Source organism: Onychomys torridus, chromosome X (genome assembly GCF_903995425.1).
Source record: "Onychomys torridus chromosome X, mOncTor1.1, whole genome shotgun sequence".
NCBI lineage: Eukaryota > Metazoa > Chordata > Mammalia > Rodentia > Cricetidae > Onychomys > Onychomys torridus.
In genome coordinates, this window is record NC_050466.1 from 87,082,008 (window position 1) to 87,106,441 (window position 24,434).

Consider the following 24,434-nt stretch of genomic DNA (forward strand, 5'->3'; position numbering starts at 1 on the left):
CGTTCACACATATGTGCATATGTGTGTTAGTATGTCAGGAAAATGGTTCTTAATGACTGAATTTAGGATTACTGTGGTTGTTTTAAAGAATGTTATATCTAATATTCTAACAGCTGTCTCCTAGTATGATTTCCATTTTTTATAGATGGATAATAGAGTCATGGACATCATGTTATTTATTTAATACTATTACAGGCTCTGATCCTTTACCTTCCATTTCTTCCCCTCTGCTAAAGAAGAAAATTAATATGTGTTATGGTACATGATCAACTATGAATATCATTCAGACAACATCTCAGGCACTTTATAGTATGTGGTGGGAAGCAGCACACCAGAAAATTCCTGCTCACTATTCCCAAGGTGGGATGATTTGGTAGTCTGAAGATATAAAGGATTTTCAGACTGTTTTCTAAACTTCATTCCCATCTGATATGTAAATTCTCAACTGCTGTAAATCTAGTCTCTGAATCTCTATAAAGACATGAATATGTGGCAGCCTTTCTGTCCTCAGAGAACATTAAGTACCAATATATGTATGTGAGCTAAACCTAGTAGCAATGACCTATACTTCCAGCTACTGGGAAGCCAAGAGAGAAGAATCACGAATCCAATGCCTGCCCAGCTTACAGAGAAAGTTCAAAGCAAGCCTGATCAGCTTTGTTCAATGCAAGTCTCAAAGCAAAAAAGATGACTTAGGATACTGGCTAAGTGATGAGTATTTATTAAGCATGGACTATGTTCAGTTCACAGTGCTGAAAAGAACGCATGGATAGAGAAAAAGGACCTGATTTCCAAACTGGTGTACTTTTTGTTACCCATTTAGAACCCACAGAATAAAGTCCACATCATCATTTAACAAGTACTTTTGGTCACTTTAACATAAATGCATTTGCATAGCTTTCTCACTTACAATGTTCAGAATATGCCTATAACCTATAAGTCAGAACTTCTTAATATAAATATCAAATATAGACACATTTATATTGTTGTTTTGTTTACAGTGTTCATTATTTGCTTATTACCTGTAAGATAAAGCCTGTACTTCTTAATGCAATATACATCATCCATTAAAACCAGGCCACAGTTTGTTTATAACACTATAGATGGCCAATCTTTCCAGATATACAGTATAAACTATACTCACACTGATTTCTAGTTTGTCCCATTTCTTTAAACCCTTTCTACCCATTTCTACCTGGTGAAATTCTTACCAGTATTTAAGCTCTAGGTGAAATGCCACCTTTGAGGTAAAGTATTCCCTAACCTCACCATGCAGGAAGATTGTTTTTCCCCCTTCATGATGCATCTATTGTAGTTTGTACTACGCTGGCACTTTCTAGAATTGTTTGTGGGTATTTATTTCTCTTCTACAAGAGTGAAGCAGGGACTATGTTCATAATGTTACCTGAAAACAAATATTTGCCAATGGAAGTATGGAGAATAGATGAATAAACAAATCAGCCATGAATGTTTTAGTAAATGAATCAATTGAATGTCCCAGGAATAAATACTGAAGCCTACACTCTGGCATAAGGATATACTAGAGTGGTCTGGAGGAAGGATCAAAGGGGAAAGCATTGTATGATACTTTGGGATTTAACAGTGATGGATGCTAACTCACTCATCCAACCAGTGTTGAATAAATATTGTCCTTAAGCAACTTAGATTCTATAACAAGAGAAAAAGATCTTTTTTTTTTTTTTCAGTGCAATCACTTTTCCGAACAGGGTAACTGCAGTGTGTATTTTTGGCCACTGATAATAAATTCAAATTTCTTTTACTTCTTAACAGCTCGTAAGCTGAAAAAACTTGGAAATCTAAAACTACAGGAGGAAGGAGAAAATTCCAGTGCTGGCAGTCCCACTGAGGACCCATCCCAGAAGATGACAGTATCTCACATTGAAGGCTATGAATGTCAGCCTATCTTTCTGAATGTCCTGGAAGCCATTGAGCCAGGAGTGGTGTGTGCTGGACATGACAACAACCAGCCTGACTCCTTTGCTGCCCTGTTATCTAGCCTCAATGAGCTTGGTGAGAGACAGCTTGTCCATGTAGTCAAGTGGGCCAAGGCCTTGCCCGGTAAGGAAAAGGAAAATAAGGATGTGGGATAAGGGATATCATATTTATTGAATGGTTCTTTGGGCCAGTACTTGTTAACTCAAGCAGTACTCAATGCCACACTGTAGATAAAGGATGGTCATAGTAAAGTCTCACTTTAAACATTGGGGAAATTGAGAGTCAGAAAGCAGGAAGACAGACAGCATGCTAGGATCCTCTATGACTTCTTTAATGCATGGTGATTATACTTTGTCATTTAAGCCCAAATCACATATCCTAGAGCTATAGCTACATACATAATCCCCAAGATTTTCTTCTGATATGTAACATGTAAGTTCATGCCAGAGGTAGTATTAAGCCTGAACTAGCCCACAGGCATTTCTATATGGTATGGTAGAAAGAAAGTTGGGAGCCAGAATACAGGGTTTTTGTCTTAGCTCTGCTCAAAACCAGTTTGTGAGCCTTTGCTCTTTTGGGTTTGTTTCTCTATTTATACATATCAAGAGCATTTTGAACTAACCTGATAACTTTTAAACTTCACTTCAAGGAACTCTTAGTGGTTTTTTTTTTTTTTTACAGTATTTTAGAAATTATAGTGGGAAGAAAGGTTAGGTCATGCTGAAAGAATTACCAAGTGATTATTTTACTTCTCAAAGATACCTTCAGTAAAGAATGGGAACTCTCTTAGCAGACCATTGTTATTTAAATAAGTCTTATTATTTAGCTATAACAGATTAGGGAAGCTTTAGATAGCTTCTATCTAAGGATTCACAAACATTCCTTTAGTAAACAAATTGTTTATTTCTTAAAAAGCATTGTGCACAGATACAAGTGACCCACTCAATTGATTTAAACCAGAATCTCTGCCTAATTCTCAACACCTCACCATCGTATCTCCCTCGGTATTACTCCCAACTAAGTTACAGCTGCTATTCACTGGCACACAATCTTGGGGCTGTTTGGAATTCATTTTGACAAGGCAATGAAGCGTATGCTCTTTAAAGATTCTCCCAATCCTGAGACTGTATGATTCAAAAATTCTTTTGAAACTTCAACAACCAAGTCTCTTCCTGTGAAGTCAAAGATTAACCTACCTTTTAATGAAAACTGCTATTCATTATAGTGAAAAAAGCAGTTTTCTGATCGGTTTATCATAAGAATTCCCTATGAAGTAGGTGCCCATTTCTCTATTTTACATGGAATTAAATTCTGACAAGAGTTGTGATTATCTTACAGTTAAAGACAGAAGTATATATGTACATACATAAAATAAAAAAAATACAACTTGAACCCAGGTCCTCCTAATTCCAAACTACCTCCAACCTATGAACTCTAGAAATTGTGTGTAATAGCTCTCTGTTTCTGTCATTCTTGGCTTTACAATGAGGTGTCCAAACCTCCTGGAAAGCCACTTGAATCATGTAGTGGGCTTTCTGCTTATGACAACTTAGTATTTTGATTGTCAAGAACTCATTTTGTATTTCTAACTCACAAGGTCCCAGTCCCAGCTTCTAGAACTGCCCTACTTCTTTCTCATATCAGAAAACAGAGTTTAAGTAGCCAGTAAGATTACTGGGCAGGAAGCCCAAGGACTGAGGCTGGATATGCACTGTGCCAAAACTGAGAGTTCACACGGGGAGCAAGAATACAAACAAGAGAAAAGACATTATTATCATTTATCCAGCTGGATGTCTTGATGCCATTTTTTAATGGAGATTCTCAATTTCCAATTATTTAACATCTCTCATTTCATAGGATTCACAACCTTTTCATATAAATGAGTCTCAAAAGTGATCTTCTTATTTCTCTCCCACATACCACAGCTCAAAGACTAACTTATTATATTGGTTACTTAACAATGGAACTAGAGCTTGAACTCAGATACTTTGATTTCTAATTTAGTGACCTTAGAAATAACCTAGTACCAATGGCCATGGCAGAATTTCTTTTACCTGGAAATACTAGCTGTCCATGGCTCAACCCTCAGCATGGGAAGCCTTCTCCTTGCATTAACAAATCTGTGAGCCAAAATCAGTTTAGCATTTGTCTTTCCAGAATAAATGACCTCTGACACTGAATCATTTAGAAGAATAGCTCCTAAAGGAAGCTGATTACTGCATTCATAAGAATGACTATTCAAATTGTCCATAATCACCTACTAGTTCAAGCAATTTGCACATTCAACGTGTGAGTTTCTGTTTTATGCAAGAACCTAGTCAGATGAATTTTGTTGTACATTTTCTGTAATGATGATAACACCTGGGAAATTTCTCATAAGGTACCTGGCACACTAATAATTATAATTAAAAATTGGAGACACTTGAATCAATTGTATATACATAGCATATTTAGAATCAGATAGATCTGGATTGGAATCCTAGCTATGGCTTGATATATAACCTTAAGTAAATCACCGGTCTTTGTGCAGCTTTTTCCTCATTTTTAGAGATGGTAGAACACTTTGAGAACTGTCATCAGCATAAAGTTTATGTATAAAGAATACCTAGTACAGGAGGTGAAACACAGTAGCTGCTCTCCAGATGGTAGCTTATAATTATGATGATTGAATATTAAAGCTATATCTTGCATTAAGCTCAGTCTAACTTGCCACCAGCCTTTCTTTGACACTGACCTCAGGTTTGAACTGTCTAATGAGATAAGAAGGAAGCATCATCTACTCCCTGAGACTGCAGTTTCCCCCATCTCCCCTTGTTGTCCATGTAGTCTGAACAGGCTACTTGAAAAGCTAAGCATTAAAAGAACAGTCAGGTATTACAAACAGAGTGCAATATAATGGAAAGCTGGTGTGCTGTGTTGTTTGTGTGTTCAAAGGTACAGTGTCTGAATGCTAAGCAACTCTAGGTACTGTTAATTAGTATTGCAGCTTAACTGAAATGTTCCCCTTTTTGTTAATTCTCTGGTGTTGGACAATTGGGGGGCAGGCATCTGTATAGTTTCTTTGATACCTGCACAGTTTAATACTTACCCCTTCCACATAGCTTCAGATTTACATATTCCATCAGAAGAGAAAAGCTTACCAACTAGGGCTTTTTTCCTGTCTACTGCATCACACCACAGATGCTCAGTGTTCAAACTCCCAGGACTCTTTCCCCATGTGAACCTTAACTGTAGCCTCATTAAACCTGGCCTCTTATCTTTTACGTGGAAAGATCAGACCCAGGGATTCTATACTATAGAAGGGTGCCAGGAAAGTACTGCTCTGTAGTGTGAGGCTCCAGCCAGTCTGCTCATTTGTCAATACAATGAAGAAAATAGCACTGGCCTGGGAGCTAAGATAACAGCGCAGGGTGATGTTATGAGGTATTCTAGAATAGCATATGGCTAGGAGACTTGAGATCTAAAACAAAATGAAAATGGAAGTGAGTGAGTGAGTGGGTGAGTGGGCAGAGAGCATTCTGATAGTGAAGACCTCACACTTGAGCCCATGGCTAAGAAAAGCAGATGACCTGCATAATCTCTGAGCTGTGACCATCAGCAGATGATTAAAAGAAAGAATGGATCTGGGTGGTGGTGGTGCACACCTTTAATCCCAGCACCCAGGAGGCAGAGTCAGGTGGATCTCTGTGAGTTTGAGGCCCTCCTGGGCTACAGCGTGAGTTCCAGGAAAGGCACAAAGCTACACAGAGAAATCCTGTCTCAAAAAACCGAAAAAGAAAAAAAGAATGGAACAGAGAACTAAAATTCTTGGATTCTAGTTCTAGTTCAGCCATACTGGCAGCATGACCTTGGGCAAGTCACATAACTGCCCTAATTTTTAGGTTCCATGTTGATAAAATAAGTGTCACATCTGGGGTCATTAGAATCAAATGTTCACAGATGCTTGCTCTAAATTGAAAGAAACATTCTTAATGATAATTCTCAATGAGTAGTACCAAAATAAAGGAGGTACTAGTAAGGATGATCTGTGGGGTGATACTTCTAAATTTTTTTAATCATGCAAAGAATTGGAAAGTTCCAGGAAACTTGGCCTGTATGTTCTACCTATGTGATATTACAGATGTAACTTTTTTTTTGGGGGGGGGGCTCATTCCTGCACTTAAGGCAAGCTAATAGGAGAAAATAAAATTCCTCTTCTATAAAAACTGAATGAAAAATATTGAGGAGCCATACCTTATTGTTTGATTAATGTTTTTCAAGTGTCCAGTCAAATACCTAAGGTACACTATGTATTAATGATGAATAGAAAGATAAACTTGAAGTCTTGTAGAGGAGAAAGATGTGTCCATTTCTAAATCATGATATTGTGAACTGAGTTCTTTAGTTGTCTAAAGCTATTCCAGGTTCCTTGAAAAGGTAAAGTAATAATCATTGGTCCATGCTCTTGCATAAGTAGGAAAATGCTTCACAGAGGAGCTAGTTTCAGAAAAATACTTGAAAGATATGTAGTGTTACATCCTAAGCAAAGGCATCTGCCTAGGCAGAGGCCTGGAAAAGAATGAGGCATTCAACAAATTATAAGTTTTAAAGAAAGGATGGGACCTAAATTATCAGAAGGCAAGTGACAAGAAATTAGTCTAGTAGTACAGGTCATACAAAGCCTGCTTCTGTATTACAGCAGCAGTTTAGGTGTGAGAAGGGTATAAAACTAGGAGGGTCAGAGCAGAAAGAGATTCATGGAGGAAAAAACCTAAAGAGGGTGTAGAGAAAGCAATACTTGTTAAACACCTCCCATAATTCACAGATATGTAAGTGTATCCTCCTCCCAGTTGTGGCATGGCTGACATCAGATTACAACTAGAAGACAGCTTTGTAAAATGAGGAGAACTGTCCACATAGAAGAACTGGCAATTAAACTGAATCTTGCCAAAGGTGCAATGATCAAGAATGTAGGCTTGGGAAATCAGTCTGCTAGATATAGACATATGACCTTGAACATACTCCTGAGCTTCTCTGTAACTCATTTTTACTGATGCACAGAGAGGAGATAATAAAAGTACATATGTGTGTGTTATATTATAATATATATAATATTCCATCTAAAGATGAAATGAGTAATAGAAGTAAAGGGCTCAGAAAAGAGTCAACTCACTATAAGTAAGTAGTGTGAGATTGTGACTCCCTTCCAAACATCAGTACTCTTTCTGATGCTATCATGGTCTCATTGGAAGAGCTCAGTGAAGGAGAATGGGTCACCACCATGTAGATTTTTCTTCTTTACAACCCTTCCCTCAAGAGCTGTCAGTGACTTCTTTAGGGCTCCTCAGTGGCTGTGTAGGCTCCATATTCTCAGCAAAGCAGAGGCCCAGACATAACTCAGCCCACCAATGGTAATCTGACTTTGCCTCTGCCCCATCTTTTCCAGGATTCCGCAACTTGCATGTGGATGACCAGATGGCAGTCATTCAGTATTCCTGGATGGGACTCATGGTATTCGCTATGGGTTGGCGGTCCTTCACTAACGTCAACTCCAGGATGCTCTACTTTGCACCTGACCTGGTTTTCAATGAGTAAGTACTTCTATGACCAGCCTTGTGTCCCTCTGCTACCACTGAGGACTTCTGTCAGTCACTATTTGTTGAGCAATTACTTTCATGCCAGGACTATGTTCAGTACTTTCAAGAACCTGTCTCACTGAATTCCCATGGTAAATTGATATGTTTTCATAGATAGTCATGTCTTTTGGGATGTGGGAGGTTATATGTGTCAAAATCAAATGGCCCTGCCATTTCCCTTTTCTTAAATAGATTGAATTCATATCTGTCTTCCTACTGACTATATTTCTCTTTCACGAATTTAACCAAGGGCTTAGATTTTGGAATCATATTCTCTCCTAAAGTCTTAGTTCTGCTATTATCCATGTCTTGATCTTTGTACAAAACCCCTTAACCATTTTAAACAGAAATTGATGGGTGTAGTCTTCCTGGCCCATGGTTTTAAAAAAAAAAAAAAACCACTTAGCCAGGTGGTGGTGGCACCAGTGGCAGTGGCGTTGGCAGCGCTGCAAGCCTTTAATCCCAGCACTTGGGAGTTCGAGTCCAGCCTGGGCTACCAAGTGAGTTCCAGGAAAGGTGCAAAGCTACACAGAGAAACCCTGTCTCGAAAAAAAAAAAAAAAAAAAAAAAAAACAGACTTAAAAAAAATCATTTAGGCCAGGAATGGTGGCTCAAAAATCTTTGCATTCAAAGGATTGAGACAGGAGGATCAGGAGTTCAAGATTAAATTAACTTCTGTAGGACATTCAAAGTGAGCCACCAGCCTAGGCTGCAAAATAGCATCTTCTCCCACTGTATGAGAAAGAAAGGAAAGAAACCGGAAAAATCAATGGAAAGGATATGAAAGGAAGGAAACAGTCTAGGGACCCCATTTTCATGTCCTTTCCCCCTTTCCTATGAATGGAGCTGATCAGAATAATTTTCCCAGGAACCTTGAGCTAGTTTTATTACAGAGAATCCCTTCAGTCAGGGAAGGAATTAAGCTTCCTCCTCCTTCAGGTCTTTAAATAAAATCCACAGGTTTCTGGTTCCTTAAAACATAGCTGTGCCATGAAAGTGTCCCCAGCTGCTCTTTTTCAACCTAGCCAGCCCTGGTAGTCAGAAGCTAAGAATAGCCACCAGGACTTTGGTTTCCAGACCTTCCAAGAGTTACCTTTGATGCCATCTTCTGGGGTAGACATTATAAAGCCCCATAACCACTGCTGCTACTGATTGAATCAACTCCTTAAGCTCCACCTTCCTCAGAGCCCTATGACCTTTAGGGGTCTGCACAGTGATCAATTTCTAAATAGCCTTTTCCTTCTCCAGGAATGCCTATGGCACCCTATTTCAGCATTGTAGCTAGGTCTCACTCATCTCATAAAAATATGCCACAGTAAATTCTGAAGATATCAGGCTTAGATCTATCAAGCTACAAGGCTCCTTCACATTTGTAGGAACCAATTGCAATACAGCTATCAGAGTCCTTACAAATATCTAGACCAGTGCTTCTCAATACAGATACTGTTGACATTTTGGGGTGTTTTCACGTGTAAGATGTTATGCCGTTTTGTATAATGCATTACATTTAGTATCCCTGGTACCTGCTTGATAAATAAGATTTTAATCATTTGAGACCCAAATTGATGCCATACATCTATCTCTACTGTCCACTGGGAATGCAGTACTCCCCAGTTGAGAACAATAATGGCTGTCAATTGTGGTCCAGAGAGACAAAGACGAGGACTTGAAGCTGAGAAAAGCCATATGCTACTCAACAGAATGCCAAAACTCTGTTCTCAGTAAAGTTCTCTTCATTCTTTCCTTCTTTGTGGAAATCCATGCTGTAAGGATAATGGGCTTAAATTCTAGCTCTGTAACCATGTGAGAATTGCTGAAGTTCCCTGAGTCATACATCTCTCACCATAGAATGATGAATAATAATATAATAATAAATATATAATAATTTATATAATATAAATAATATAACAGCACATACACATCATTAACTAAGTGCTTACCACGTACCAGGCACTATGTTTAGTGTTTTCCAATCTTCACTTTTCCTTTAATCTTCTCTTTTATCAATGCTCACTTCTGCTCCCTTTTTGGATTCCATTCCTCCTTTTTATTTTTACCCCCTACTGCACTTCCCCTTTCCTTCCTTTAATTCTCTCCCAACTCTTTCTTCCTGCTTCCTGTTTATTTCCTCTTTGAATTCCTTTCATTGCTTTCTCCTCCTCTCTCCTATCCACTCCCTATATTTTCTGTCTCAGGGGCCTACAGCAATAGTCCAGGAATCCTTTATGCTGGGACCATGATTTCAAACACTGCAATGTTGACATCAAAGGAGGCATGCAAATACAATGGAAACTAGGGCAGGAGGACAGGAGCACAGCTAGGCTCCAAGGAAGGCAGAACTTAGTCAAATGTCCTCTAGGGTAAAAGAGCTTAGAGCAGCGCTGTTCTGCTCAATTGACTTGTGATACTATCTAAACACTTCCCTTGTCCAGTTGTATTTCAGCCTGGATTGAATAATTCACCACCTGCCACCTTCTCTCCTCCAGGGCAGCCAAGGTCTCTGTGAGATAGGCTTCAGAGCTTCTGCCCAGGCAATGATAAGCCTGTTCAGGCTAGTGGCTTGGGAACCAGAATATCAAAACATGGTCTTTATAGTCCATCTGGGAGGTCTTTGTCCTCATCACTTAGGCACTTAAGCTGGTGTCAAATTCCTCTTTCTTTCTTCACACACTACAAATGAATTCTCTCCTCCCCCTACTCTCTTTTTTTTTCTTTCTCCCCTCCTCCCCCACACATACACACACTTCTCAACTTAGAGACCTACTAGTTGGAGATACTGTGTCTTTTCCTAGAGAGTTGCCCTAGCCAGACATGGAACAGAGAGGTTGTCTCCACCCTAAAGCTGTCCAAGCCTTGGCCATTTCCCCACATAATTTATAGGTGATAATGTGATAATCTGTTCACAACTCACCATAAGAAAGCAGCTCACAGATGTTTACAACTCCCAAACTGTGGTAAGGAACAGCCAGTTTTTGAGGGAGTGGGCTCCCCTCTGCAGAGGACATTGAGAATAGACATTGCAAAACACCCCTAGCACATTTAGAAGCACTGGAACTCATTGTGAAAGGACAATGTGCAATTTATATCTATTGCTAGGTGTTTTTAAAGAAATGATTACATTTCTATTACAGGAAATGGCAGGCAGGGATGTTGACAAGATAAACACCTGTGGCTACTTGCAAACCCTGGCATTCTTACATTAAGATCAGATTGCCTGGTAGTCTCTCTGAGAAATCCTGAAATGGGCTGCTTAGATGGCAGGTTCTGGCTCTGGCTGTAGCTGAGATCCTAACACTGTAGTCAGGGAGACCATGTCCCTGCCCCATTGTGTTCATTTGGTTATGCTTTCCTGTCCCTGACTCAGGAAACAGAAAGGAAATGCAGACCTGGAAATTCCATGTGCTAAACCATATCCTGACCAGAGAAGATGAGTCCTTATCTGGATAGCAGAAGTTTGGGGAACAGAGAGAACAGCATAGTTCCTTGTGCCTGAAGTCCTAGCAGGACAAACAGCCAGCTTTTCTTGGAAAATCGTGGGAGGGAGGGGCTTCAAGAAACATTTCCTGTATGCTGGTTGGAAGGCTCCCCTCATTACTCCTTTTCATCTCTATGTCTCTTGCTTAGGTACCGCATGCACAAGTCTCGGATGTACAGCCAGTGTGTGCGGATGAGGCACCTGTCTCAAGAATTTGGATGGCTCCAGATAACCCCCCAGGAATTCCTGTGCATGAAAGCACTGCTACTCTTCAGCATTAGTAAGTACCTGGGTCTGCAGAGGATGCCACTGGGAGCACAGAGGCTCCAGGGGGGGCTACATTTTCCACTAAACTGTTATTAGGGAGAATACAGCTCCTGGACATTTCCCTTCTTCTCTCTCCCTCCCTTCACCCTCCATGTCCCCTCAGCATCCTTTCTCCTTACAAAGACCAATTTTAATTCAGCCTCTACCAGATTCTCTACCCTCACTCCCTCACTGAAATAAGGCCTTTAAAGATGTTGTAACAAGCCTCTAATATATCCTGTAGTCTCTACTGTAGTAACAGGCACAAGCTACCTTGCATTCCTTACAGAGGAGTACATACAGCAGGAGGGATCACCTCCTAGAGGACATTTCCTTTTCTAGCTACCAAAGGAGGCTGAAGCCACTGAGACAGGACTTGCTTGGCAATCAAGGAAGCTTTCTTTAATGTCTTCTCTAAGCAGAGTGGAATGGGGGAGAATAGAGGCATTTGATATTTGATAACCCAGGGGAGTTTTTTTGTTTGTTTGTTTGGTTTTTTGTTTTTTGTTTTTTGTTTTTTTGTTAATGTCTAAATCACAGTTTGATGGAGAACAAAAAAGTTTGGGACCTGAGAAATGGGTACATGAAAAAACTAGTCCAAAAGAAAGTTCAGTCTATTTTATCTAACTCCTCCATGTTAAGTACAGAAAATCCTTTATTCTGAAGGCACCAGGCACACAGACTTCAACTGACAGAAAGCCAAATAGATGGTTACCTCTGGGTGGGGGTGGAGGGGTCAAGTTTGTGGTCAGAAAATTTGGTGCTTTGTCTAATGCTCCTTCGTGGGCATGCTTCCCCTCCCCATTCTGTCTTCATCCCACATCAGTTCCAGTGGATGGGCTGAAAAATCAAAAATTCTTTGATGAACTTCGAATGAACTACATCAAGGAACTCGATCGTATCATTGCATGCAAACGAAAAAATCCCACATCCTGCTCAAGGCGCTTCTACCAGCTCACCAAGCTTCTGGATTCTGTGCAGCCTGTAAGCAAACTACAGAGGGTGCTTTATCAGGGGGAGCAGCCTGATAGAGCACACTGATAATAGGCTCCTCTAGGGTCTGGCACCACCTGTTGGGAGGTGCTTCCATTTGCCTCTGGCTTTGAGTATGGTCCAAGAAGAAAATGCAATGGAGAAGAAAGGAACACAGGTCACAGTGTCCCAGCTGGATGTTGTGAAAGGGGTGGACAAGTTGAGTACAGAGAAGCTGGGTTGCAGGGAAGAAGCTTAAGGCAGATGAACTTCCCTGGCAGACAAAACAAGCCTAGATATTTTTTTCCTCTTTTCCTTGAGAATTATACATGTGAGTTTGTGTGTGTGTGTGTGTGTGTGTGTGTGTGTGTGTGTGTGTGTGTGTGTAATGGAGGAGTGAAAAGAGGAACACTCAGTCCTAAGTCAGAGGACTTGAAATGGTATAAATGATATCTAGTAGCCCTTGGTGCCTCCCTGGAGATCATTTCTCAAACACACAAATGGGTAGATACACAGACACAGACACACACACACACACACACACACACACACACACACACACACACACAATCACTCACTCACTGGAAAGGATCAAGGCTAGGCCTTGGGACAAAAATGCTAAAGGTACTGGAATTCCGAGGTGGGAGGAGAGCTGGGCAGGAGCCCAGCTTTTACAAACCACATTTGTTCTGTCTCTTACTCTCCCTACAGATCGCAAGAGAGCTGCATCAGTTCACTTTTGATCTGCTAATCAAGTCCCACATGGTGAGCGTGGACTTTCCTGAAATGATGGCAGAGATCATCTCTGTGCAAGTGCCGAAGATCCTTTCTGGGAAAGTCAAGCCCATCTATTTCCACACACAGTGAAGATTTGGAAACCTTCATACCCAAATGCACCTTGTTCCCCTTTTCAGACGTCTTCTGCCTGTTATATAATTCTGCACTACTTCTCTGCAGTGCCTTGGGGGAAATTCCTCTACTGATGTACAGTCTGTCGTGATCATGTTCCTCAGTTCTATTTCCTGGGCTTTTCCTTCTTTCCTCCTCTTCTTCTCTCCCTCTTTCACCCTCCCATGGCACATTTTGAATCTGCTGCTTGTTGTGGCTCCTGCCTGGGTTTTGAGTTGTGTTGTATTCCTTTGAATCTGTGATGGTCCCCATGTGGCCCAGTGTCAATTGTGCTTGTTTACAGCACTGTGCTGTGTGCCAACCATGCCAATGTTTACTCACCTTGTACAATGTGGAGTTTAGAGAGCTATAAGTATCTGGGGAAGAAACAAACATAGAAAATAAAAAGCCAAAAAAGAACAATGCTAGCTTTGTTTCTTCACAAGAAATAAATAAACACATAGGATTCCCAAAGAAGCCAACAGTGAATAGAAAGAAGAAAGTAAAAATCACAGGTACATGAGGAGTCACTATTGTTGTTCATCCTGTCTCTCTGTGGGAAACTTCAGTTGTTGCTAATGGCTATTGCCATTAAAGAGCAGGATGACCCCAAAGCTTACTGGCAGGCTAGAGAGAAAAGAGGACAAGGAGGGCAGATGGATGACCAATTGCTTCCCCACAGCCTTTGTCCCTGAGTGCTAGAGTGCTCAGTTGCAGTACAATCCATTGTGCTGAAATGTGCTTCTCATCTGAAAACTTGTCTGCATGGGAATGCCTCCTCCTTCAAATCCTTTTCTCTCTTAACCTCTGCTTCCACCCTCAACTGACTTTCAATTGCTTTGCTAAGAGCTTTGAACTGAATGTTCTCTTTAGCCAAAACTTACTTTGGCCACTTCCACCGAAGTTAGGTCAGTGAGAAGAAAGCAGAGAGATCTGACCCTTTGGAAGGCTTCATTCAGATCTATGTCTGTATTTCCATATGTGAGCCATAGAGGAGCTTTGTGGCTGGAGTCAGAGGAAAAGAAAGTGATGGCTTAGCCATTCTCCCTTTAAGGACAGTGACTAGTTGATCCCTTAGAGCAATCACCTTTTCCTCTACTTTTAAAGGACCTACAGACTCCTTGTAGCCATGTTGTCACTCCACAGTTCTTCAGTGTTCGGTCAGCCTGAACTTCACTATAATGCATTTAAGCCATGGTGGTAAAGCTTATTCACTTCTTTGGATGTGTTTGTAGACACTGCTAATATCTCCCTCCCACTACCACCATGAAGGCTAGCAGAACAGCAGCCACAGCATCTGTGTTTAGATGTCAACAGTCTAAAAGACATCTCACTCAATGTCCGTCATCAACAGTCAGATTTCTGGAGCCCTTAGACAAATTGGGAAAAAAAATCATCAAAGGGACCAGACAAACTGGGCAGGCACCTTGCCCCTGTCCTCCAGAGACAATATACGCCTATCAAGTGGAGAAATGTCAATTTCCTCCTCAGAGTGACTAAAGGGCCTACCCAGACCATGGTGGAGGTAAAAAACTAAGTAACCAAGCTGGGAAGAGTGAAGACGCTAGAACCAGAAGGCATAAACTGCTCTCCTTTATACCCAGAATACACACCTGCAGAAATCATGGGAAGAAGAGAGAAGGAAAAAAGAGAATACAGGCTGCCAACATCTTCAGAGGCAAAGTCTAAAGCCAAATAAATGAATGCCATCTGGCTAGATGGGGACCAGTTTGCTCATCCTCCTCTACTGCAGTTGCTGGGATGACCTTAGCCAAAGTCACTCAAATGCCCCACCAGAGTTGTTGCCTCTCAGTCAGAGGGTGCAGGACCACTGAGACATTCTGTAGAGCCATGACTCCTATTGGACAGATCTTGCTGTTGTGGCTGCAAATAGACTGCACCCATAAACATAAACAGTGACCCACGCCCTGGGTCACTGGTTTCATGTAGTCCATTGGTACCCTTGTTTTCTGTGGACTCTGTTCCTCAACCTTGGGTGCAGGAAGAATTCCCACCTACTCTTGCATTTGTACAATTATTCCTCACTCAGCTCTTCACTTTACTGCCGAGCTTAAGAATTTAAGGGCCAGCCCCCAAACTGCCCATTTTAGTTGGTATACTATGTTGATTGAGAAGACAGTTTCTGAATGACATGATATGATACACATGAGTTTCCTTCCCTGATTTCTGTGTTGATATTAATAGCAAAACAAATTCGCAAAACAACTTCTTTAAATAACAAGGGAGGGAGAATATAAGATGAGTGATATGACGATCCAGCACTGCTGGACAAAAATTGAAGCTGACAGGTTCCCTTGTTGAGCTAGGATAGGTAGATTCTGATTTGCTTTGTGATGACACCATCTGGCTTATGTACAGGATCTCTTTTAGCTGTGTCTTAAACAGAAAAAATATCACCACTCCTTTCAGTTAAACTATGTTACATTTTAATAGTTCCTTTACTTCTGTTTTGAAGCAATTTCCATCTTCTATGGTACATGGATTTTATTATAACATTATTTGTCTTTGTAAATACTAGAGGCTCTTTGTTCCATTTCTCTATGAAGTTTTTCATCTTATGGAGTTCCAGATCATGACTCTTGTCTTTATGAATGTATATGTTTTTGTTTTTATTTTTACTTGCAAAAGCCAAAAAATCAGTGAAACAGCAGTTCAATTAAAGCAACACCAACTACATAATTCCAAATTTCCAAGTTACAGAACTAGAGAAAACAGCCTACACAAGGCCTTATGCCTACTGTTTCTGCATTGGGATTTGAGTAAGCAATGAAAGTTATAGCTTGGCTGTGTTCTCCCACACAGGCAAAGAAGAGGTTGGTTTTTGCTTTTTCTTTTCTTTTCTTTCTTTCTTTCTTTCTTTCTTTTTTTATTTTTTGTTTCATTTCTTTTTATTTCTTTGGCCATCAATGTTCCAGCTAGTGTGACTGGCAGAAGTCTCATCTTGTAAGCACTCTATTCGGCAGAGTGAGTGTTGCTGGTAAACTGTGCTTACCTGTGAATGACTGGCCATTGCTCCACTCATCTGGTAAGATGGAAGATGAAGATCACTCACTGGACAAGTCAAGGTGATCATCTCCAAAGAGTTTTACAGTGTTCAATGAAAATGGAATGTGAGGATGAGACAAAAGAGGAGCACCATGGAAAAGGCCTATCTGGGCTGGGTCACGAACTCTGTGGTTAAAGAAAAGAGTCAAGTATCGCTTTCAACTCTCATTCACAGGGCAGCTCACTGTGTGTGGACTCTGAGCTGACATGGGAGTTAGCTTCTTTGTTCTATAGATTTTCTATGCCACAGACAATAATATTATTGTTCTTGGAAAGTTCATTATTTTTTTAAATTACCTTACTCTGAGAAAGGGATTTTTTTTGAAGGATTCTGTCATATATCTTTGAAAAACAGAAAATCAGTAATATGTATATTTTTATGTATGTTCACTGGCACTAAAAAAGAAAAAAAGGGGGGGGGGGGAGTTTCACTCTGTCCTTTGGGTAGTAAGGTTAATTGTCCAGGTTGAGAAATGTGCTGATGCTAATATCCTTCTCTGTCCATACTCTATTTCTAAATACATACAGGTATATATAACAAGATATAGTCAATACACTTGAAGAAAAAATTATGTCCACCATCCACATAATAACCTGATACTACACAAATTACCTGACTTTAAGCTTCAAGGGGCTTCTAACTCTTTTATTCAGTACAGGTATGGTCTTGTCTCCTTCTTTCCCTTAAATTTGTCAGGGCACAAAGGCCCAAGACATCCCTTATACCTCCCCAAGACCTATGGCAGCATCTCACTTTAGAAAGTTTTCTGAAAACAACTGATTGACTATCGCCGCATGATCATAACATGGCCCTGGACAAAAAGAGGCTGACTATAATTCTCCTATATTAGTTGCCCGGGTAAGAAGTCATTGGGCAAAAGGCATGGTTTTCATACTTGAGAACCAGGAATGGTAACCTTCCAGATCAAATCCCAAATTGAAAGTCAAAAGAAGCCATTAAGCATGTGAAATTTCTTGGACTAAGAAGTTTCTTTCCTGGCTGCCTTTACAGACAGGTTGGTTCTTACCACTTTTCACTTTGAAAATCTTTGAAAGTATTTTTTTTTTTAAGTAGAAAAGGAGATGAAAGCATTACATTATGTAACCAAAGATTATGTTGTATCTGCTAAGATACCAAAATTTTTAAAGGCAGGGAAGGAACAAGCATTAGTGCCTCTTTGGTAAACTATCCAAAGACAGACTGGAGGACTTTTCTGATGACTTACTTAGAAGACTTTGTGGGGAAGGGTTGTCTCACAATATACATATTTAGAAGTGTTGAGGATAATTTGGAAAAAAAATGGGATTATAGTGTCCTTCACTAGCTGATTTTATAAGCAGAATTAGCTTTTCTTTTTTCTAGTAGTTGCAGAGCAAATTCTTGAAGCTCCATCTTTGCATGGTTGGAAATGGAGCTGGTCTTGGCCACTGTGTTTGCTAGTGCCCATGTTAGCTTATTTGAAGATGTGAAACCCTTGATAAGAAGGGGTACGTTTAAAGGATTAGATTTTGCACTAGAAGGAGGGCAGGCAGAAACCCTCATTTCTGCCCAGTTTAGACAGCACAAAAAGTTCTCTGCAGTTTTAGGCAGAAAATTGAAATATATTGTAAATTAGTATTTGTATCCATGTTTCAAAACTGAATTATATATATAGATGTAATGTGTTTGATAGCTTTACCTTTCTCTGCACCTTTATATTTGGTTCCAGGTCATATCTGATGCCATGAACTTGTAAGAGAGGTTGCAGTTACATTTTGGATGCTCTCTCAGAATGGATAAGACACCTGGATTGATCAGATAATTGATAACTCTTCCCATATTGAGCCTGGTGTTCAGGCCTTACAATGGGGTGGAAGAGGAAAGGGTAGGGTACATGATGTATTGCACTTTACTAGCTTAAGACAGATGAATGTGGAAAGGGTGGTGAAATCTCATTGAAATTGCCTGGGAATTGCAATAGGGAGAAATCTAGATGTGGAGCCAAGTGCCCACCCAAAGGAGTGGCCAGCATCCTCTTTGTGGGATGTGAGTCATTGGGAGAAGGAAGGTTATTTCTTTGGTCCTCACCATTCTTGTTAGAGAAGGGCAGTTGCCTGATCTTGGGAACCTGGAGCAAATGCTCCTTCGGTCACATCAATTCTTTCCCCTGCAATTGAGGTGCTCTTGCTACTGGGTGTCCGTGTGCTCTAATTCTGGTTTGGGATATGTTCTGTAAAGATTTTGATAATTGATAATGTATTTTTCTCTGTTAAAATTTGTTAGTGTACTAGAAGTCATATCTCTGTAGGTACAGTTCCATTGCTACTCATGAGTAGAGGTATTTTTCTTCAGTTAAGAGTTTGACACTGGGGTCTGTTGCCCAGAGCCTCCTAACCCTCAAGCATTCTAGGTGAAGGCAGAAAACCCACATTTTGTCACTTTTCTTCTGAAATTTCATCCAAGGTAACAAATCACTGGGAATTCTCCTATCCCTCAAAAGAACGGTAGATAATTAAATTCAGCAGGTGGTATTTTAGAGAAAAAACAAAAACAAAAAACAAACAAACAAACAAAAACCAGCCTTTGGCCCATCTTTAATGTGATCAATTTATTCTGGCCAGGAAGCAGGTAATATGCACTAAGTGCTTTTCAGTCCTTGTTCAGCATAGCAGGGTTCTACTTCCTTTCCGTGTTCCAATTGTCTCTTGGCTTTTCATGGAATTAAATGAGAAGCTGTGAAATGGGCAGCATAGATAGCCTGGAATAGTTTCCATGTAAGCTACTCAGTAAGACTATTGTTTAGCTGCAGATACTATTGGCCAACAACTGGATGACACACATATACAGTACCCCCTCAAAAGAACCAATTCTGAAATGTTACTATTTCTCTGCAGGCACTCTGTCTGCCACCTTGTAGTTTGAGTCATTGTGCTTTATATGAGAGACAGACTAGGTTTGCAGTATCTCATGACTTTAGCACTTGGTGCTAACTGTCCTGCAGGGAAGTGCCTATGAACTTGTCCTATAATTCCTTTTGGCCACTGAGAGTAGCCACCATTGTTTAAAAAAAAATAAAAGTACCCTCACCACTTTTTGACACACCATTCTGCTCTAGACAGATATAATGGACATTGATTAGGGAGGGCATTTCAGATGACATTCTTACACTGTCCTTGAGATTAATTTGGCAGTAGGAGGGGATAGACAATGTAACCAGAGATAAGAATTAAATTTCATGTGGAGAGAGCAAAGAGAGAAAGCATTATTCAAAATTTTTTCAAAAGAAACAAATTAATTTTGCTTGAAACTTCTTTTGATGGGGCTTCAGTTCTCACAGCAGCACTTGGCTTCCACTGGGCAGCAGGACCAGCCCCAAGCGCTAGCGTTCTGTTCTCTTTTTGTAATCTTGGAATCTTTTGTTGCTCTAAATACAATTAAAAATGGCAGAAATTTGTTTGTTGAAATACGTGTGCGACTCTCAGTTTGTCTCTGTGTCTGGTTTTAGAAATGTCATCCATTGTGTAAAATATTGGCTTGTTGGTCTGCCAGCTAAAACTTGGCCACAAACCCTGTTGTGGCTGCAGGCTCAAGTTATTGTTAACAAAGAGCCCCCCAAAAAGCTGCTAATGTCCTCTTATCACCATTGTTAATTTGTTAAAACATAAAACAATCTAAAATTTCAGATGAATGTCATCAGAGTTCTTTTCATTAACTCTTTTTATTGGCTGTCTTTATTGGAGTCAAGAATTGGTATCATGCCCAGTGGCCTTTCATGCTACTTTGATTTTCGTATATTTTTAAAGACTCTTAGCCAGGGGTTATAAATTTGCCCTATCTTAACCTTAGCATAGGATGACCCGAGACCACCAAAATAACAAAGCATCTGTGTTAGAAAGCACAGATGGACACCAACAGCCCATCGCAACCTTTTGTGAGAAGCCCCAAGTTTGTGAGCTAAGGGAAATCTGCCCAAAGCTCAGCTACTCACATTCATGTGCTGGTTCCTATAAAAGCATGGTGCATCACTACTCAGTCTGAACCAAGCTTCAGAACAAGAATGAGCATATTCTCAACCTCCCTTTTTTGGGGTCCATACTATCCTCAACCACTCAAGTATAAACTGAGCCAGACTTCTTGGTTTGTCAAGTAAGAGCTCTTCCTGTTTCATCCCTATGTTAATACATATGAAATCCCAAATTGAATTGTTGATATTGAGATATGATCGATCCATCACTGAGGTATTGCTGGTATCGTCGACAGCAGTAAGAATGTTCTCTGTGCCTCATATCCTCACATGTAAAGGGAATTGTTCCAGGTCTCCACTCTGGTTTGGGTTGGGGATTCAGTGAGAACATATGTCACACAGCTGATGGACTATTTGTTTTGGCTCTATTCCCTATTAAAATTCTAGAACCCCATGTACATCTCAAAGTATATGGATTTCTCAAATCTTTCCTGATATCAATGCATGAGCAAGAAGAGAGAAATATCAGTAATTCTTAGGATGTGTATCTGTGTGCCTACAATGAAGAAGAGGCATGTGTATGTTTGTAAGTTACATAAGTCAGAGCCTGCATCTAGAATAGGTCACTGACCATCATGCTTAGGCTGTCCTGCCTTGCATCTACAACAAATGACCCAACAACTATACTACTTGATTTTACTCACCACTTAGTTCCTGGAAAGGTGGTTACTATCTATCACAGGTTCTTTTTCCAGAAGTAGCAACACCAAGTTCAGAGACAAGACACTTAATAGACTTGAAAGTACCTGCAGACGAAAGTCCTGTATTGACTTGTCTATGGTCATGCAACTAATACATAGTTATTACCCAAGCCTATGCATTTAATGTATGAAAATAGAAAGCACCACCCTTTCTAGATCTGAGTTGATTCATCAGTAAATTAAATGTCTATGAGAAGATATTTGGAACCGTATGAAATAGAAAGTCTTTTCCAGCCCAAACACTATGGTAACTGAAAATTCCAAAACTACTTTTCATATTTATGACCTAAGATTAAAAGGAAAAGGACTTTCACTATCTGCAGAACACAGTTTTGGAGCTAGCATATCCACAGTTTGTACTCAACAAAGATTCAGAGAACAAGTGGTGGGAGGCAGAGTGTCAAATACTGTTGAAATCTTGATGTTTGGTAAAGGGCACACAAGTGAAATCATGTATTTATCATAGAGATTATTGAGTAAATGAGAGAGATAAGTAGCAGCTAAATAAATCCTAGTCAAGCACTATGGTTTCAGTGAGTTGACAGTCTATTACATGCCCTAGATTTTTAAACCAATCTGGGATTGTAATCTATTAACACTTATCCCACAATTTTCTCATATCATTCGACTCAAAGAAATAAGGTTGATCTTTAATTTATAATTGATAACTTTAGTGAGGGAGGTAGTGGTGTATGCCTTTAATCCCAGCACTCAAGAGGCAGAGGCAGATGGATTTCTGTGAGTTCAAGGCCAGTCTGATCCACAAAGGGAGTTCCAAGGCCATATGGGCTGTTGCACAGAGAAACCCTGTCTTGAAAAACAAACAAACAAACAAACATAAATTTCCTGCTTAGAATTGCTAACCTTAGGGCTATAAGGGCTTTTAGGCATATTCCAAATTTCTACTTTACATAGGAAAGCTGAGCCAAAATGTATAATGGTATTATAGTCTAGAGCCTGTAGCAAGGGACCATCCTTAAGACTCAGTTTATATTTGGCTCCTATGTACACAGGCCAAGAATCTCTACCCTAGTAGCTGAACTTACTTTGCCTTCTACTTATTCCAAGTGGCTTTCTTCACCACTGTAAAGAAGAGACACACTTGATGAGCTCTAACAGGGACTGCACAAGCAAATGAGAGACATGGTTATGGGGATGGCTTTCTGAGAAAATAGGCAGATATGGATGGCTTAAGCATCCCAATAATTTTGCCACACTTTAGCCCAAAGCTTCTCATCTCCCTTCAATGGCTTAAGTGCAAACGTCATTTGGGAGAGTTGGTCTAACTGCTAACCAGCAAGGCTCCATGAAGAAAAAGCTGATTTAACACAAACTTTGTAAACAGTGCTTCACATTTCCTCATTGCATTGCATTGCCTCAAATCACAAATCAGAAAATAGACCATCAGAAGAGGTAGACTCTGTGACAACACAGAGCAGTCACTTAGCAGTCACATGCATACCCAAAGTAAAACTGTGTCAAAAATAGGTCATTACAGTGTTAGAGTAACTTTGAAAGAGAATCTCATTGACTTTAAAAACTTTCAGTTGTTCAGAAATATTTATTTGTACAACCATTCTGTTTGCTTCCCAAGAATAAGGTATAGTTCTACCTTGATGAACAGCTGAGTCTACTGTGGGAGGCAAAAAAAAAAAAAGACACAGATCATTGTAATATCACCTAATGGATGCTATGACAAGAAGGTCAATGGGCTTTGTCATTGTCACAGAGGAATAGTGACTGCCTAGTCTGGAGGTAAGGTCAAGGAAGACTTCTCAAAGATATCAAGACCACAACTCAAATTGAATGAAGATGAGCCTGGGAGTGGAGAAAATAGAATCCTGCCTAAGGTGAGAGTTGTCAGGCTTGTAAAGGAAACTAGAAGTACTTGAGTTGAGATAATAGGGAGAATTGAAGAAGAGAATGGCTGTAAGTGATGTAAGTATACAAAAAGAATCACACACACATACAAAATGGCCTCATAAAAGAGTATAGCCTTTATCTTATGAGTAACAGGGATTCGTAAAAGTCCTTGCCAACACTTTAATTCCAAGAACACTGTCAGATAATTGACCTAATCTAAACATCATAACATCCTAAGACTGCAGGGAGATCAGCAATCAACCAATTTACAGAGAGGCAAATTGAGGCCTGTGAATGTTATTTACCCAAAGGTTGCTACAGAATAATTGATATCTATAAATCTAAACCAATAAACCCACATTTCCTGATTTCCAGTATTGTTCTTCTCACATATCAATTTAGCAAAGACCTCAGGACCTTATAATGCAAATACTGAAATGCAAATGTTCAATCATCTCTGTAATGATAGCACGTGTTGCCGGCTACCCCACCTGCACTTGCCATGGCCTTACCAGAGTGACTCTGACACCAGGGTCCCAAACAGTAAAGAAGAAACCCCAGAGAAAAAGATTAGTAACATTAACTTCAGAAGTAGTAAAGGATGTGGGTCAGCTAAATTGGTGTTCAGTTGATTGTGAGAGCTCATTCATTCATCTAAACAGGAAATCAGAAAATTCTACAGAAATGACAACCTTCCAACTTTCTACCTGAGGTAATATCTACCCTGTCCTTGAATAATCAGCTAAAACATCACAAGAGATGAAGGTAGCTAGGTAGACAACCAGGGCAGAGAAAGTTTGTCCCTTCTTTCTGGGAAAAAAAGTCAAAGCAAACAAAAACAGAGAAAAAAGGTGAAGGTGAATCTGGTTGTGAAAATCTTCATTGTTAAGAATTGTGATTGTGAAAATATTCATTTTTAAGAATTAGAATTTCTTCTGTAGACCATTCATTCTCAGGTACCATGTGTGAAAGATAATGGCCTTATATATGCCATAGTATGAGAAAAGGCTACTAGGATTGTGTGTGACATGTAACACAGAGCAAGCTCACCAAGCTTCTTTCCCTCCCTTCTCTCCCATTTAAGAAATGAAATATGAGTGCAAATGAGATCAACAGCCTTAGAAAGGAAAAATCTAGGCCTTTCATCATGTTTAAAGAAAATTATCTGTGAACATCAATATTTAAACCATTAATATATGCCTTGCCACAGCTCACAACTGATTTTAGGACACCATTTGAAATAACTAAGAAATTTTAATAAAGCTGTAACACGATAGAAGTTAAGCTAAAACTTGTATGAGAATCTAATAGAATGTGAAGCAGAGATAGATTAAAGAATAGAATTGACAGTAATAATGATAGCAACAATAATAATAAAATATCTGGAAATATTAATGCTACATTCCTTCCACTGTGTATGTTATAAAACTCTTTATAGTATTGTTATATAATCCTCCTATCAACCATTGGAGCAGTGTTACCCTTGTTATATAGACAGGCAATCAAAGACATCTAGTATAGACTAAGATGACTTCTAAACAATACAGCCTAACCTCAAACTCAAGTAAGTGAATTGCCAAAGCCTACG

The 24,434-nt window shown here is 39.8% G+C and overlaps 1 protein-coding gene across 2 annotated transcripts in view; it reads left to right on the forward strand.

Moving 5' to 3' along the window:
- Ar (androgen receptor) overlaps positions 1-19,321 on the forward strand; it is a 174,023-nt gene extending 154,702 nt beyond the window's left edge. The window contains exons 4-8 of one of the 2 annotated variants that reach the window (XM_036174680.1): positions 1,792-2,079; positions 7,382-7,526; positions 11,196-11,326; positions 12,179-12,336; positions 13,036-19,321. In XM_036174680.1, coding sequence (XP_036030573.1) covers positions 1,792-2,079; positions 7,382-7,526; positions 11,196-11,326; positions 12,179-12,336; positions 13,036-13,191 — 878 coding nt within the window. In that variant the 3' untranslated portion in view covers positions 13,192-19,321. The remainder of the gene's footprint in view (positions 1-1,791; positions 2,080-7,381; positions 7,527-11,195; positions 11,327-12,178; positions 12,337-13,035) is intronic. The other variant, XM_036174681.1, reaches the window with a different exon arrangement.
- Positions 19,322-24,434: the final 5,113 nt, after the last annotated feature.